General features: G+C 39.8%; 1 protein-coding gene and 1 long non-coding RNA gene across 2 annotated transcripts; one reads left to right on the forward strand and one right to left on the reverse strand.

Annotated features, from left to right (window-relative positions):
• Positions 1 to 1,630: 1,630 nt before the first annotated feature.
• LOC119721822 lies at positions 1,631 to 7,040 on the forward strand. Its single transcript, XR_005270303.1, has 2 exons — positions 1,631 to 1,689; positions 4,058 to 7,040. It is a non-coding gene; the product is annotated as an uncharacterized LOC119721822 (long non-coding RNA).
• A 1,619-nt stretch (positions 7,041 to 8,659) lies between these two features.
• On the reverse strand, positions 8,660 to 17,351 carry LOC119721823 (coiled-coil domain-containing protein 77-like). Its single transcript, XM_038191777.1, has 4 exons — positions 17,296 to 17,351; positions 15,523 to 15,742; positions 11,981 to 12,133; positions 8,660 to 11,008 (listed from the first exon to the last, which is right to left on the reverse strand). Exons 1-4 carry the CDS (start codon positions 17,346 to 17,348, stop codon positions 10,862 to 10,864), a joined length of 573 nt encoding a protein of 190 aa, XP_038047705.1. The 5' UTR covers positions 17,349 to 17,351; the 3' UTR covers positions 8,660 to 10,861.
• Between the last annotated feature and the right edge of the window lie 90 nt (positions 17,352 to 17,441).

Genomic DNA, 17,441 nt, shown 5'->3' on the forward strand with positions numbered 1-17,441 from the left:
ACAGTACTTGTTGATAAAATGGAAATGTATTGGAGGTTTGATGACAGGACGTGATGTCAGAAATTTGGATATTGAATTTACAATGTATACTTGCTCTTTTTTTCTGCCACAGGGGCTTTTGAATGCTGCGCGAAGAGAGAAGACGCCGGTTTCATCGAATTTTTTGTTAAAGTAACTGTAACCTTTTTTCCGTGTGACGTCTATCGGGGAGGGAAGGGGGGGGGGGGGGAGGTGAAACTTGTGTCACCGGCGGTGGAAGCTACCCTTGCCTGGGTCTTTGGTCTGAAATTGGGATCATATCTCCAGCTTGGGATGGAGATATGTCCTCTTTGCAGGTCTTAGCCCCAGGACGACCGTTGTGAAAGTGTGTGTGTGTGTGGTTGCCGGCTGTTTTGTTGCGTTCTGTTCATTGTCTGTCTGTTCGTCTCCCTATTTGTCCGGGCCCACTGTGTTCACCCCTTGTTTCAGTTCCGTTCGTCTCGTTGAATGTTCAAAGATGCAGAGTTTGACATTTCACTAACACTTTTTGTTTCTTCCCAGTTTTCTCTTTTCTGTGTGTGCAGATTGAAGATGAAGGGCCACAGAAGTAAGGTCGTCCAAGTGCAGCATTCATCTCCCACAGGTAAATGAGTAATGTTTCTCCTTGCAAAACGTCTCTGTTTTGATGCGCTTCCTTGCATTTGAATGGGCTTGCTGGATTTTAACGTGGAGGTAGACCTTGGGGTATATCTTTGGAGTTTGAGATGGCAAGTTGGACATACAGTACTTGTTGATAAAATGGAAATGTATTGGAGGTTTGATGACAGGACGTGATGTCAGAAAATTGGGATATTGAATTTACAATGTATACTTGCTCTTTTTTTCTGCCACAGGGAGCTTTTGAATGCTGCGAAGAGAGAAGACGCGGTTTTCATCGAAGTTTTTGTTAAGTAACTGTAACCTTTTTTCCGTGTGACGTCTATCGGGGAGGGAAGGGGGGGGGGTAAGGGGGAGGTGAAACTTGTGTCACCGGCGGTGGAAGCTACCCCTGCCTGGGTCTTTGGTCTGAAATTGGGATCATATCTCCAGCTTGGGATGGAGATATGTCCTCTTTGCAGGTCTTAGCCCCAGGACGACCGTTGTGAAAGTGTGTGTGGTGGGTTGCCGGCTGTTTTGTTGCGTTCTGTTCATGTCTGTCTGTTTCGTCTCCCTATTTGTCCGGGCCCACTGTGTTCACCCCTTGTTTCAGTTCCGTTCGTCTTCGTTGAATGTTCAAAGATGCAGAGTTTTGACATTTCACTAACACTTTTGTTTCTTCCCAGTTTTCTCTTTTCTGTGTGTGCAGATTGAAGATGAAGGGCACAGAAGTAAGGTCGTCCAAGTGCAGCATTCATCTCCCACAGGTAAATGAGTAATGTTTCTCCTTGCAAAACGTCTCTGTTTGATGCGCTTCCTTGCATTTGAATGGGCTTGCTGGATTTTAACGTGGAGGTAGACCTTGGGGTATATCTTTGGAGTTTGAGATGGCAAGTTGGACATACAGTACTTGTTGATAAAATGGAAATGTATTGGAGGTTTGATGACAGGACGTGATGTCAGAAAATTTGGATATTGAATTTACAATGTATACTTGCTCTTTTTTTCTGCCACAGGGAGCTTTTGAATGCTGCGAAGAGAGAAGACGCCGGTTTTCATCGAAGTTTTTGTTAAGTAACTGTAACCTTTTTTCCGTGTGACGTCTATCGGGGAGGGAAGGGGGGGGGGGTAAGGGGGAGGTGAAACTTGTGTCACCGGCGGTGGAAGCTACCCCTGCCTGGGTCTTTGGTCTGAAATTGGGATCATATCTCCAGCTTGGGATGGAGATATGTCCTCTTTGCAGGTCTTAGCCCCAGGACGACCGTTGTGAAAGTGTGTGTGGTGGGTTGCCGGCTGTTTTGTTGCGTTCTGTTCATGTCTGTCTGTTTCGTCTCCCTATTTGTCCGGGCCCACTGTGTTCACCCCTTGTTTCAGTTCCGTTCGTCTTCGTTGAATGTTCAAAGATGCAGAGTTTTGACATTTCACTAACACTTTTTGTTTCTTCCCAGTTTTCTCTTTTCTGTGTGTGCAGATTGAAGATGAAGGGCACAGAAGTAAGGTCGTCCAAGTGCAGCATTCATCTCCCACAGGTAAATGAGTAATGTTTCTCCTTGCAAAACGTCTCTGTTTTGATGCGCTTCCTTGCATTTGAATGGGCTTGCTGGATTTTAACGTGGAGGTAGACCTTGGGTATATCTTTGGAGTTTGAGATGGCAAGTTGGACATACAGTACTTGTTGATAAAATGGAAATGTATTGGAGGTTTGATGACAGGACGTGATGTCAGAAATTTGGATATTGAATTTACAATGTATACTTGCTCTTTTTTTCTGCCACAGGGAGCTTTTGAATGCTGCGAAGAGAGAAGACGCCGGTTTTCATCGAAGTTTTTGTTAAGTAACTGTAACCTTTTTTCCGTGTGACGTCTATCGGGGAGGGAAGGGGGGGGGGTAAGGGGGAGGTGAAACTTGTGTCACCGGCGGTGGAAGCTACCCCTGCCTGGGTCTTTGGTCTGAAATTGGGATCATATCTCCAGCTTGGGATGGAGATATGTCCTCTTTGCAGATCTTAGCCCCAGGACGACCGTTGTGAAAGTGTGTGTGGTGGGTTGCCGGCTGTTTTGTTGCGTTCTGTTCATGTCTGTCTGTTTCGTCTCCCTATTTGTCCGGGCCCACTGTGTTCACCCCTTGTTTCAGTTCCGTTCGTCTTCGTTGAATGTTCAAAGATGCAGAGTTTTGACATTTCACTAACACTTTTTGTTTCTTCCCAGTTTTCTCTTTTCTGTGTGTGCAGATTGAAGATGAAGGGCACAGAAGTAAGGTCGTCCAAGTGCAGCATTCATCTCCCACAGGTAAATGAGTAATGTTTCTCCTTGCAAAACGTCTCTGTTTTGATGCGCTTCCTTGCATTTGAATGGGCTTGCTGGATTTTAACGTGGAGGTAGACCTTGGGGTATATCTTTGGAGTTTGAGATGGCAAGTTGGACATACAGTACTTGTTGATAAAATGGAAATGTATTGGAGGTTTGATGACAGGACGTGATGTCAGAAAATTTGGATATTGAATTTACAATGTATACTTGCTCTTTTTTTCTGCCACAGGGAGCTTTTGAATGCTGCGAAGAGAGAAGACGCCGGTTTTCATCGAAGTTTTTGTTAAGTAACTGTAACCTTTTTTCCGTGTGACGTCTATCGGGGAGGGAAGGGGGGGGGGGGGGGTAAGGGGGAGGTGCAACTTGTGTCACCGGCGGTGGAAGCTACCCCTGCCTGGGTCTTTGGTCTGAAATTGGGATCATATCTCCAGCTTGGGATGGAGATACTTTATACCATCTTGCTCACAGCCATTTTGAATTCACGTTCGTGTTTGTAGAACATAATGAAATTAGATGGATTGCATTTTGAAAGTGTACTCTAAATGCAACGTGCAAGTGCTACATACATGTACGCAAGCAAGTTAAGCGCATTATGACGGTTAAAAAACGTCACGGCAAAAATCAGCTGCAGCAGATATGCGCACACATTTTCGCAGAGCAAATGAAACACTCAATTTACTGTGCATTTCAGTTTGAGTGTATCGGCTTTGATAGCACACCTGTATGGAATACAAACGCAGATACAAATAGCCGTACAAAAGTTTGAGTTTTCCATAGGTTTGTGCACAAACATGGATGCGCCCATCAGCCATCACTTTGTACATCGAGTCAGCACTCTAGTAATTCAGTGTAGCTCTATGGCAGTAATGTAGTTTCTTCCTAATTGCTTCTTGAAATACGTGTTTTTGTGTTTGTGCATTGGTCATGTATTTTTGTAATACAGAGGATTTCATGTGGAAAATGTTGTTGCATTTTACCTGAATGCTATTAAAATGCATGTACATGTACATTTCCAGGTTTTGTTTATGCACTTGGAAACATGCCCAATTGCCTGAGAATTGCAATATGAAATTTTGGAACAAAAAGTAATCTTTTTAACAATAATTTTCTTTGCATTTCTGCCTGTACACAGACCCTGGAAATCAACGCCACAATTAATGCCCCTCCCCAGAAAGAACCGCACCGGCAGCAACCCCGTCAGTTCAGTCTTCAGCACACGACGCAACAAAGTCACCCAACCTACCTTAGACCTTCAGCACCGCAGGCAATATCGACACCTCGGACTCATGATGTGGTCAATTCCACGCTGGTGTAACAAGCCATTAAGCCTCAGGCATGTGCACTGGCTCTTCATGAGCCCAGTCTCTTAAACATCTCACCCATAGATTGTGTCAGCTGATGGTATTGTACAAATTGCAACATGATCAGAGAAATAGTAGTGGCAAGTTACACTGAGTGAGAGGAGGTAGTGTGAAATCACTGGTGCCAAGGTGGGCTGATGTGGACTACCATACCTCCTAACGTGGACAAGTAATACACTACTTACCCGAAATGAACCATGTTGTATTTGTTCTGTTACACCCATACATAATTCATTAGTTCCATTGGAAGAAATTCATTGGAATTCCATGGAACATCCCTCCCATGAAATGCGTATATACTGTCATTCTTGAAGGTTGCAGTGTGGTACCACTAGCAACCCGACTTGCATGTGCAATTGTTGCATAGCTCAGGGTTTCAGAGCTAATTATGGGGTACTTCTGTCCTGGTAGCACTGACTGGTTTACGTGCCTCATGCGTGTGCCGTGTGTGCAGGGTAGCTGCTTTTGCTTCCCAGACAAACCTATGCAAGTATGAATAATGCTTTAAGCTTCACTTGTTGTTACTGTACTACCTATTGTCCAAAAGACTAGTCCATGACCCAAAGTGCTAAAAGCACAGCAACTAAAGAACTACATCACTGCAACTGGAGGTCTGTGTTGATGTGGGTGCTCTTGCAGACCATTTCTTGATAGCGCAACACCAGTGTGAACATTTTGTCAAGGGGAAGATTGCAGAAGTGCAATAACAAGTGAATTTCAGTACACACAAATTGAATAAATATTGTCTTGCATTAGGAGTATATAATCAGCTGTCCGGTGTATCTGTAGGTGAGGTGTTTATACAAAGTAAATATTGACTGTTCTAACGTGTGGTACAGTAAAAAGAGTTTCACTTAGTGATCCGTGGAGTGCTATATTTTCCCTCCACTCTTCCTTGAGAATATACTTACAATATGGTATGGATCACCTTGCAATGGTATCGTTTGATTGTACCACTCATTGCAGTCAATATTAGCATACATTGTACTTAAAAGGCAGTGGTGTAGTCAAGTACATTTCCATGAGTACGAAATGTACTGGAGTATGAGTATGAGTACTGCAACACTGCTAGAAGGCATATGAAGTGTGACTCATGAGAATGTGGAGGTGCACATTGATCTATGCAAGACAAAGCTTTGCTTACTGCATTTATTCTAGCTTTATATGAACATCTTCCATATGCCCAGTGACATCTGAAACATTTTTGTCATTGACCTGACCAATCACATTGCTTTATGACTATAACAATGAACAAGTAAGGGCGTTGTTTTCTTCTCTTGCTTTTGCAAAGTTTAAGGAAAACAAGACAAGTCCCTGCATGCTTGATTGATGCGGCATGATTGTCAACATCTGACATGGTTTCTGCACATCCACGTACTCTGGTTCATATTTAACTTATGTAACTTCTTGGAAGCTTCCATCCTATTGTTCATTTGTGTCTCGGTAAACAGTCAAAATGTGGTATTAAGCGCATTCAGTTTTGCTGTTGAACCACTGTTATTAACACATTGAACCCAACTTTTTCAACAACTCAGAATATAGTATAGGTAGATTTTTCTTTAGGACATTAATATCCATGATATATATACGTATATATTTTTAAGAAGGGGCTAAAGTCCAGCACTTTTTGAGTGAGAAAGCTAGAATTGTTTTGCTTGTATCCTATTGTGTATAGCTATCCAGAGATAAGTTGTGTCTAGTTTCTGTGCTGTTATAGTTTGGTTTTCGTATATGGCACATGATGTAGGGTTTGATATTTACTTTGCTAGCTTGTGATTTGCAACTTTGCCACAAACATTTAAGATAAATATAAAGATCATAAAATGATCACTTTTTTGTTATTAATTTCATTAATCAGAAATACAGGTGGAATGTAGGTTAGCTATACACATCAATCATATTGACAAATATGTTGGTTTGTATAAAAAAAAAAGGCCTCCTGTTTAAACGATATACTTAAAGTCTTTATTAGTTTAATTGTGTTGGACAATATATTTCAAATGATGTTTATTATATAAAAAAGTGATCACATAGGGAAATGGTTTCAGTAAATTATGTTTAAAAGAAATCATTTCTGCTATGCAAAATGTAAAAAAAAGGTTTAAATATTGTATGGTTTTACTTGTTTATGTATATTCATTTACTTTTACAAAATTGTGCAATTTATGAATTAATAACTGAGCTTTCAGACATTTGAGATGGAAAAAGTCAACATTGATACTAAAGGACCTAAGACAAGAAATGGGAAAATGGGGGGGGGGGGCGGAGCGTTTGTTGAATTCTTTATTTCAGTTATGCTGGTAGCTTTATTTATTTGACATGGTCCTACAGAAACTGCAATTGTTGCAATAAAGTAGTCCAAGTTATTCTTTTGCTAACTGCGAAAACTGTAAACTAATGAATGTACACATGTTTTTGTGAGAATAGATTTGGTTTATTGTAACAATGTATGGTTATATTTTGTACAAATTATCCTACTTCCCATGCATGGATGCTGTGATTATGTTCAGTAATTTAGTTGTTTTAAGTCTATTTTCTTCGGTCAAGATAGAGGTTCTGAGTACAAACAATGTGCTTTTTAAAAATGAACGAGTGATTGTTTGAATTATTGTCTGGTACAATTTATGTTGCACATTGTGACTTGCTTTTCACAGAGTGCATGTACATGTAATATATGAATTCTGTAACGTATGTACTACTAGTATGTTATGTCCAGTGGCCCTAAGAGTGAAATAACATTATGTGAGACTTGCACTTGTGCGTTTAATATCTCCATTATTTAAGTTGTCATTGAGACTCAACTAGAAAAGACTCGAGTTGAAATCGTAATCTTTTCAATGAGGGAATAAATGTGTGTGCTTGTTGGTCGATATTAAACACTGTTCAACACCGGCTTGGAGTCTGGATGATGATACTGACCGGAGCCAAAGGCAAGGGTCGTTATCAGCATCCAGACTCAACCGGTCTTAAACAAAGTGTAGAATACCGGCCAAGCACATATTTATTTCCATTCATAAATACCTCTTCGGTCAAAAAATCTAAACTTTTGGTCCAAAAGTCAAAGGAAGTTAAAACTTATAGATTTCTTACAATTTTGTTCAACAATTTTACTACACTTTTTTTTCTCGAAACGCCCATCTAGCTATTTCATGTTATGTCCCTTTACATGGGTCAACTGTCGTAGGTCAACCAGCCCTAGTGTCAACATATCTAAACTCAACTTTGATTGGCTGGCCCGTGGGGTCGCATACAATTTGCATGTTCGGATATATCAGACATTCGTAGTGAGGCTCTGTAAACATGATCGTTTGATCCTCGGACTACCCAGGAGGCTAGTTTTACCACTCAACTTGAAGCAGCTGATATTTGTATAATTAAGAGCTCAATGGTAGTTGCCCCAGTCTAGTCTTGGGAAGGTCTATGTACATTGTTTCAAGTTGAAGCTCATGAGATTGATCAGTTGACATTCATGACATTGAATTGTATAGATTAGGGATAGGCAATGTGGCAATATTTATGAGGTTGGTACCTAGACAGGCTTGTAGGGGCATCAAGGTCTGCATATGCAAACCGCCCCCCCCCCCACACACACACACACAAAGAAATAAAATCCACATTTTTGCTGAATATTTTTGTGAAGTAATTTGGCTCATCTATTACTTTCACCACTGCCTTTAAAAGATTACCTGCAACCATGATGCTTCAACTGAATAAAAATGACATAATAGTGCCATCCAGAGACTAATGTAATCAAGCCCCCCCCCCTTCCTTGAGTTTGTCAAACTGCAAGTCTTACCCAATTATATGTTGGTCTGGTGTCTTTACCCCCCCCCCCCCCCTCGTGCATACATGCCTGGTATTGGCTCAACTGTGGCTTCTATTAGTGATTTCTTGATTGGTCAAAACATTCAACACGGTGGCACTGTGTGTAACAAACTAACAGACATGTATGTTGTACATATGTGCTTATCTTCAACCAAATTTGAATTCTTATACTGATAGGTTGATACATGAAACAGGCATGCAACTCAAAATTTACAAGAAAAGGAGGAAATTCCAAACCACACAAGCCTTTGTACAGTATTTTTCAAAAATTGTAATGGCATTCATGAGAAGAAAAGAAAGAAGGAAATCAGCAGATCCAAGGAAAAATTGCATGCCTGATGGCAACAACAGTGTTATTATCCCATAATGGGCCACACTGCACCACACAACGCAAGACGCTTGCTGCACGTACGTATGTGGTAGATGAAAGCTGAAACGTGACGACAGCGTGCACGTAACTGTGCATGAAGTGTGCTGGAAGATGAATTGTTAAACCCACTCACACTCATGGAACACACAAAATAAAGCGCTTGAATGCCAATCACAAATTTGTTCTGAAAGCTTGCATAGATCCTTTTAATATTCTACATTTAATTCCAAAATCCTTCACCATAAAAATAAAGTCCTTAAAATAGCCAACTTATTTTAAAAAGTATTTCACTGCAAAAATTCCAAAAGATATTAACAGTTGCATAAAATAATCTCTCTGTTCAATCCTTACTGCCAAGCATATCAATAGGGCTCACTCAATGACGGTCATCTCTTGATTGCTTATTTTACGCAATCAAGCACGCATTGCGCAGTGTTAAAAATGTTCCAAACACACGCGCTTCTTGCTTGAAATGTGTTTGAAATACGACACAGCCGATGTGCGTTATTCAGTTGATGCTCAAAATGTTGATGCATGTGGCTGGTCTGTAGGAAATGACGTCATTTGAATGAGACCTATTGATATTGGACACCAATATAAGATTGTATGGTAGAATACATGTGACTTCATTGCATACACTACTTTGTACATCTCTCCTACATTAGAACAACATGCAGGACATGACCCCAATACATGTACTTTTTGTGCATAGTTAATTGGAATAACAAGCTTGACACAAATGTTTGGAACAACAAATGGGTATTGAAGGACAACTTGCAAACTAGATGGTGAGAAGAGGGCACTATTTACCATTCTGAAATGAACAGGACTGTTCATGTAGTCATCGAGGACAAAACGTGGACATCTGCGTTTCTGCTGTCAGAATAGCAGATTGAGTATTTTTTGAATGGTTCATTTTGTTCTGCTTTCCCGCCTTTGTGCTACCATAAATGCAGAATTTACTGTTTAATAAAATCCACTGTAGTGCTTTTATGCTACCTGAAATGCAGATTTTGCTTTTCCTCCCTTGCTGGAGGGAGAAAAAGTGGACATCTGCTTTTCTCTTGTTCAAAAATCAGATCAAACCGTTTCTGACGTTTCCATTTCCTGCTTTTGTGCTACCCAAAATGTATATTTTTGTTTTTTGCTTTTCTCATTTCTTAGAACCAGAAAAGCAAAACGAACCTTTGGTAACTACCATTTGTATTCTGCTTTTGGTTAAAAGGAAAATGAAACGGTGCTTCTGAGAAAAATAAGCACCGTTTCATTTTTCTTTGAGTGTAGGTTAACAGGGTTTTTTAGGCGTTCCCCCTTAAAGAGCTTCCACATCACAAAGTTACAAAATGAAAAATGTATTGTCGGAAAATGGCCATACTTCTGTTATCTGCTCTTCTGACAGCAGAAAAGCGATGTCCACTTTGTGTCCTCCTTGGGCCTTACCATAGTGTACCCAAAGTATCGCATTTGAGAAGTCTTTGCTGTGCGCAGTAAACCCATATGTGAGCTGCACAAGCATTACTTCAATAACATCTGAACATACTGGCATGCAATTTCAGTAGTTATTGCCTCCATTTTAAACAGATTCAATTTCAAAACATTGACTATTTTGGCAGTATACATTGCCCCCACAATATAATGGAGCCTTTTCATGTCAAGGTTCCTGTGAGATAACAAATACAACAAACTCTCTCCAGTTTTAAGTAACCAAAGTAACTGTACATGTGGGCATTGTTATGTTAGTACTGTTACTATTCTACGCAGAACAACCGGCCATTCGTACTAAAGTGACAAAGTGACATCAGTTCTCACGTAGCACATGAACAAAAAGGAGCCTTTTTCTCTAAATGTTTGAAATCGTTCACAAGAACAGCGAATACAGCAGCTGAACTATCAGCATGCTAGCATCGGTGGATTTATAGGATCTCCTCCAACTGTTTCTAATCTTAAGTTGTCAGACAAGTCAATTATTAATAACATCAGACATACATGCACTGTTCTTGTGAATATCAGATTTTTGACCCAGGGTGGCAAAAAGGTTCACTTTTTCTATTCACTTGGCACAATAAAATGTTTATGCATAGGCCTTTGTGGGAAAGACAATAGCAACGAAGTCCTATGTCCAATTTGATTGAAAGTTTGATAAGGTTTCCCTGTATTCTCAAGATGTACAGTATCCACTCAGCTATAACTTCAACAGGTAAGTTGTTATGGATCTAACTTAAGATTTGGAGCAATTTTGTTTTTGCTTCAAAAAAAAAAAACCCAAAAGGCACAAATATCACAAGATCCTATGCATCTTCAAACAGAGAATGAGGCTTCCCAAAGTTATAAGTCATTTGATCAAATGTGGAGACACAGTGAGGGGTGATTGTGTGTATTACTAGAGATTCCTGAGGTCTGTTTCCACGCCATAGATCAGAGCCTTGAGTTGATGTAGCTCACTCTGCATCTTCTTTGATCTCTTAGCTGTCTGATGAATATTATGCAGCATGAACATATCACCATCTTCCCCAACACCCACTGTCACCTGTTCAGCATGGCAACAAAACAAGAAGGGTTTACATTACAAAGCACTGACAATGATCCAGGGCTAGGGATGTAGTTGATTCCATTCACAAGTCCACCACAAGTCCAGACACAAGTAATTCGTGAGTCCATCACAAGTCCAGGCACAAGATACACTGGATGCCTTTGTCAAAGCTCATTTGAATAGCTTGTGAGTTAAATTGGTGTTGGAGGACTTGTGGTGGACTTGCAGGGACTAGTGATGGACTCGACTACATCCCTGCAATGATGTCCTTGCAATCTTGATTTCAGTGACAACATCATTATGGACTAAGATGACATAACATCTCACTAACAGAATCTGCTTCTTGATTTAGTCAAGAGCACGTTTCATGGAATGCACCATTTTACTTTATATAATCGACATACAGATCGTTGTCATTTGATTGGTGGAACTCACATCATGTGGCATTCGTTATTGCTCCCATTCACGCCGGGGCTCAAAAAGTCCCATTCGCCTATGGGGAATGGGAAATACTATTGAACAGTTAGGATCATTCTTGTTCCATGACGCAGTTGTATGCAAATGCATGCTGGTGTGCGCGTTTAGCATTGCACGTAGCCAGCGTTGGGTTCAAACATTTTCGTGAAGGGGTGGTTTGGAAGAGAAAAATACATTTTCAACCAATTTTATATTGAAATAAAAGTTCAAATATCAAATGACAAGGATCTATGTGTCAGTTATATAAAACAAATATAAAAGTTCGACATGTTTTTGTACATGGTGGAAGTGTGGCCTTTATTTATGGAGGTAGTCCAGTAAAATGGCCACATATGGGGCTAAGCATGACCCAGCCTTTGGGGTACTTGTTCGCAGTGTCCGCACCACGATCTGCATGAACTGCACTATAGCTGACCAACATAGGAAAGTAGAAAACAGCAACGGACAAATGCAAACTAACAACATGACTGACATGAACAGACAATACTCCACCTTGTAGAGTTGCTTCTCAACATCCTTGAGTTGGTTTCTCAAGATTCGGGTATCATTCTTGAAACCTTCTATCTCCAGATTCCGTCGCTTCTCCATGGCCTCATACCGCTGGTTCATCAGGTGTAAACGCTTAGCAAGCTTTTCCGTCTTATCCTGTGGATAAATAACCACAAGAATGAATGGTACTAGAAACAGGTTTCGGCAATAGATCAGAAATGGCTTAAACTTTGCATGAGCAGTTGGTACTGTTTGAATATCAGAGTTTATTTTGTTCACTTTTCGATAGCAATCAGAACAATCCACTGAAGGGAATTTGAAGTCGGAATTCTATTTTTGATACATTTTGGTACCAACAAAATAGGATTACATAATAATCCTGTTTTAATCCTAAAAATGTGATAAATAGTGATATGACAGTATTCTACCAATACACACACACAAATATGTACTCATGCCATCAGTTTCTGTCATGAGAAAGTATAGGTCATGAAAAACTGACTGGACCTTTTTTTTTACGTTTTGCGTAATTTGTTTCGCTTCAGTGACTTCTAATATTTCAGCCTTCGAAAATGTCCTTCCGTTACCGAAAAAATACATATTTTTAATTTATTTTCAAAACTTGCAGTATGAATGCAATGAAAGTTATTGTGCAAAGCAAGTTTAGGTAGGCCTTCAATATGACATTATAACTGACACTGCTGTACGTATCGTTTTTTAATTACAATTAATTAAATCCCGTCCTTCCGTTACCAAATTGGTAACGGAAGGACGGTAACGGAAGGACAAATGTTATTTTTATCAAATGTAACGACATTTGTGCTCATGTTTGAAAAATGAAAATCACTGCAACTACATGCATGTATAATGCGCATTGAAAGGACATTCATGTGACCCACCTTCACAAAGCTGGTATGAGCAGGGCAAGGTGTTCATTACAAAGGATGGCACAGGCATATGTATAACATGTACATGTACAATGTACATGTATGACAATGTACCGGTACTCATACATGTATGGAGTTGTTGCAGAAAATCAAATCATTAAGTTGCTGCTATCACCATTCATGGACAATAGAGAAAGATACAATTTCTGTGAAGCCATTCCAGAAGCAAATTAAGTAAAAAATGAGATGGCAGAAAGTACCAGTGCTATTGGGCACTTTCATACAATTTACATGTGTAAGACATGTGAGGTGCAATTTTTGACAAATTAAGTTAACAACTTCAGGCTGGATGTTTATAAGATAATTATTGTTAATACTCTAAATCATTAAAATTTGATTTCAAACACTGAATTTAGAGTTCAATTAAAAGCAACACCTAAAACATTTTTTAAAGCACAATGATTCTGAAGCCATCAGTTCTACCTGTAGATGTTTTTAATGTACATGTAAGCTGGTCGCCCCTGCCCCCCCCCCCCCACCCTTTAGGTAAACCACTGAACCTACTGGTGTTATTATTAAAAGTTGTTGGTGAACATGTAACCAATATACTCAAGTGCTCAAATACTGTGTATTTAAAACTTTTAAGGATTAAGGTGATGGGTTTGAAGTCCATTTCTGTAGTTGTCTTGTGTTCGTGAATTATGTGTTTTTGGTTGTTTTCATTTTTCATTTGTTATCATTAATTAGCAGGCTTCTATCTTTATCTCAATAGTTTCTTGGGTATAATTATTTATGCCAGGTCTGCATATTGTTGATTTCACATTCAGTTACACATTTCAGCAATTTATTTCACTTGTATAATTAGTGTAAATTCACATTTTATTCATGCTATAATTGAGTAAACCTTTTGTCCTTCCGTTACCGTCCTTCCGCTACCAAATTATAATCCACTTAAGACATTGTAATTATATCACCGAAACACTTAAAGTCAAATGAAAGGTGGTATAGTATAGATAAAGCCGCAGGGATTCCATTTCCTACCTTTGAAATATAATTGCCCCATAAAATTCACAGAGTTTATGCAAAACGCGTGTAAGTTGGAAAACCCTCGTCCGTTTTACCGTCCTTCCGTTACCGACCTCATTAATATTCATAATTCATTAACGAGAGGTATGCATGCCCCCCAAAAGTGTGGAAATTGAAGGTAGCATTATAGCAATACCATTGTGACATTTGCTTGCTGTAACTAATAACAGTGGCTGTGATAGGCACATTTGAAATTTTGTTTAATGAGCGAAAACGTCCTTCCGTTACCGTGGAATTGCCCAAAAGCAGTAAAAAATTCTGAGCTCTCCATAGGTTTGTGCACAAAAATGGACGCACCCAGCAGTGTACATTCTGTACAGTAAGTTAAGTCTCTAGTCATTTTAAGCTACAGTCCATCATTTGCAGCTATCCAAAAAGTAACTGATGTAATTATCGTTGAAAAACATACTTGGTTGGTTGACAGTACTAAATTCTCTCTGAAATTATTCTTTCTGACATGCTGTCATTTTGAAGAAATCAACAAAAGAAGGTCTTCAGACGCATCGTTGGAAATTTCTGTTAGTAGTTCGCTTTTTTATTTGGCGAAGCACGCACAAGCGTTGACACGATGCAAACGTGCGCGCAGTTGCCTTAATTCATCGTATCAGTGCATGACACCGCGTAGCTGCAATCGGCTCAATGAGAATGTGTCTCAATTCAGGCCCAATTCAAAACATGATTCAGCAACATGATTCAGCAACTTTTATTTGAAATCGAGATCCGCAGGCCCGGTTCTGTGTTTTTTTTGTCCCGTTCTGTTCACAAACTCATCTATGTTTCAAGTCACAGACCATACAGGGATGAAACTGGCCTATGGGGAAAAAATCTGAAAATAGGCCAGCCAAAATTCTGTGTCCGAAATCTGGGCTGCGCCGCAAGTACACATACGTACTATATGTACAATAAACTTCGTGTTCAATTTCTGGACATCGCCTCCTTTTTTTCTTTTACATGTACATGTAGATCCAAATGAAATTTTACGATGTGAAAAATGTTCAGTGTTTCCATAAGATTAAAAAGCCCGAATTAGGGTTGGAGTTTCTGACTCGTAATTAAAGAAATTCACATCTTACTTGAGACACGGAGAAAGTCAAGGAAAAAGTCCAAGACAACAAGTCCACTAACGCATGGTAGGTGGAACTGGAAAAAGTTTGGCATTAGGCCTGCCGTCTTTTTCGTACAACAACTGCCGGTGAAATTTGTCTTCTATGCTCTCCTCGCCTTCCTCAAGATTTTGCATGGAAGAGATCGTCAGACTAAAACCACCACGTTGCAATCATTCAGTATCATTTGTACAACACTGAATAAAGTAGATCTGCCAAAGTCCAAAATGCTCCTTATGTGCGATTACCCCAATAGTTTGATTGCAGCTTTTGAGGGGGCCATTCAGTTGTGACTTTGTAACAAGATTCTTTTGTTTTGCTAACTTTTGAAAAAAAAATGATTTCTGAATGGAAAAGTTAGTTCTTTTTTTAAAGCAATTCAAACGAATTTGCTTGAAAATGATCATTATTGTATTGTATTTAACTTGAAATGATTTCTTTGTGCAGGAAGCTTCTCTATAATGCCCACCTCAATTTCCAAGTTCTGTGTTTGTCTCTCTTCCAGTGCATGATCTGAGATGACTAAGACGTCATCTTTGGAGACATCTAGTTGTTCCTTACATCGATCCAGCTCCTGTAGTAGACGGTCCTTCTCTGCCATCCAGACTCGCTCCTGAGATCGTCCTTCATACTTCAGCTCTAGATAGTCCTTAGTGCTGTCATACAACATCTGCTGTGTACGATGTAACCTATTAACAGAAGAATGTCCATGACAAGTGATGTATGATGGTTGAACAAGGTAGCTGAATAAAGGATACACATTCTACTTTTGTTTAAAGAACGGTAAGTGTCTTATTAGTCATTCATAAGATTTCATTTCATTTTGCGTCGGGGTGATGTAAATCAAATTAGGTTTTGCCCTTCACCGACATATAAACACTGTATACTCTCTGTGTTACCTCCCGAGTGAAAGTTGAAAAAAATCACTCCGGTCAAACCCATGACCCTCCTGCTTTCTAGTGCAGATGTCTTACCACTTGACCACCGAGCTAACGGGATCAGTTGGCTGGTTCGAATCTGATGTACATAGCAGCGGGTACTACATTAACTATTCATAAGATGGTAAGACATCTGCAATAGAAAGCAGGAGGTCGTGGGTTCGAGTCCCACCGGAGTGATTTTTTTCCAACTTTCACTCGGGAGGAAACACACTGAGAATACAGTGTTTATACATCGGTGATGGACAAAACCTAATTTGGTTTTATTAGTCAATTGACTCATGTAATTTCAGCAAGCACACACTGCATATGCCTCCATGTTATTTTGGCAAGATGTGTTGCCAATATACTAGTGTGGAAAGACTGTGGTTTCTAAAATAACTAAGATCAAAGTGCTTTACATTATTATTACCCCTGATCATTGGGCCAATGAAACATTGCAAATACAATCTCAGCTTCCTGTGGAATATGGATTTTTATTCACGAGGAAGTCATTTTAGTCATGTTCCCTGACAGTATTTTATAAACTATTGAATAGGATGGTGCCAGACTATTTTTGCATTCTAGCCTCACTTTCAATTTTTATTTTAAATGTGGCTTAAAAACATTAGGGTATGTTTAACAACAAATTTAAATTTTCATTAAAGCAGACTGGTATTAATTTGTAATTAATTTTATGTCACTGCTTTAATTTCTCTTTGCAAGTTCCAAATATGAAGATTTTACCTCGCTTTCAATTTAATATAGTCGACTCCTGAATAAAGCCCATACAGCTCGGTGTAGTCATTTCGACGCAAGGTAGCTAAAATCAATCACAATTGCGATCTCTGTTCTCACAGGTACCCATTTACTCCTGGGTGGGGCGAAGCAATGAGTGACAAAGTGTCTTGCCAAAGGGAACATGCACCATAACCCCAGGCTGGACTCGAACCCACAACCTGTAGAATTACCCACAGACAACGAGTTCAATGCTCCAGACCATGAGGCCAGGGCACTCCACATATTTAGAAATGTTTTGCCAATTCATGCAACAACACAAACACCAGGTAATATAATCTATTTGAAACCCCTGCCCGTTGTCCAAACTGCACACATGTGCATTTATCTTTATTGGTACCTTCAAGGATGTAACTGGGGTCCAAGTTGCTGGAGGGCCCTAAAGGGACCTCAGTTTCTAGTAGGAGGCAGTCTTTGAGCAGAGGGGTCCATGCCCCTCATCCTCCTCCCCTATCATTAGCTATGCCACTGGGCACCTTTGTCAAGTTCATTTAAGATTATAAGGAATCAATGAAGGGAGTTCCTACTTTTCATTGAGGGAGTGAATCTTGGAGCGATCTCTCTCAATCACAGTCTGCATCTCTTCCATCCTGACCCTACGATCCTCCAGCAAGGCTTCCGTCCGCTCTCTAGATAGCTCAGCTTGTTCCTTCATCTGAGATTGTAGAGCTTC

Source organism: Patiria miniata, unplaced genomic scaffold (genome assembly GCF_015706575.1).
Source record: "Patiria miniata isolate m_02_andy unplaced genomic scaffold, ASM1570657v1 HiC_scaffold_14, whole genome shotgun sequence".
Lineage (NCBI taxonomy): Eukaryota > Metazoa > Echinodermata > Asteroidea > Valvatida > Asterinidae > Patiria > Patiria miniata.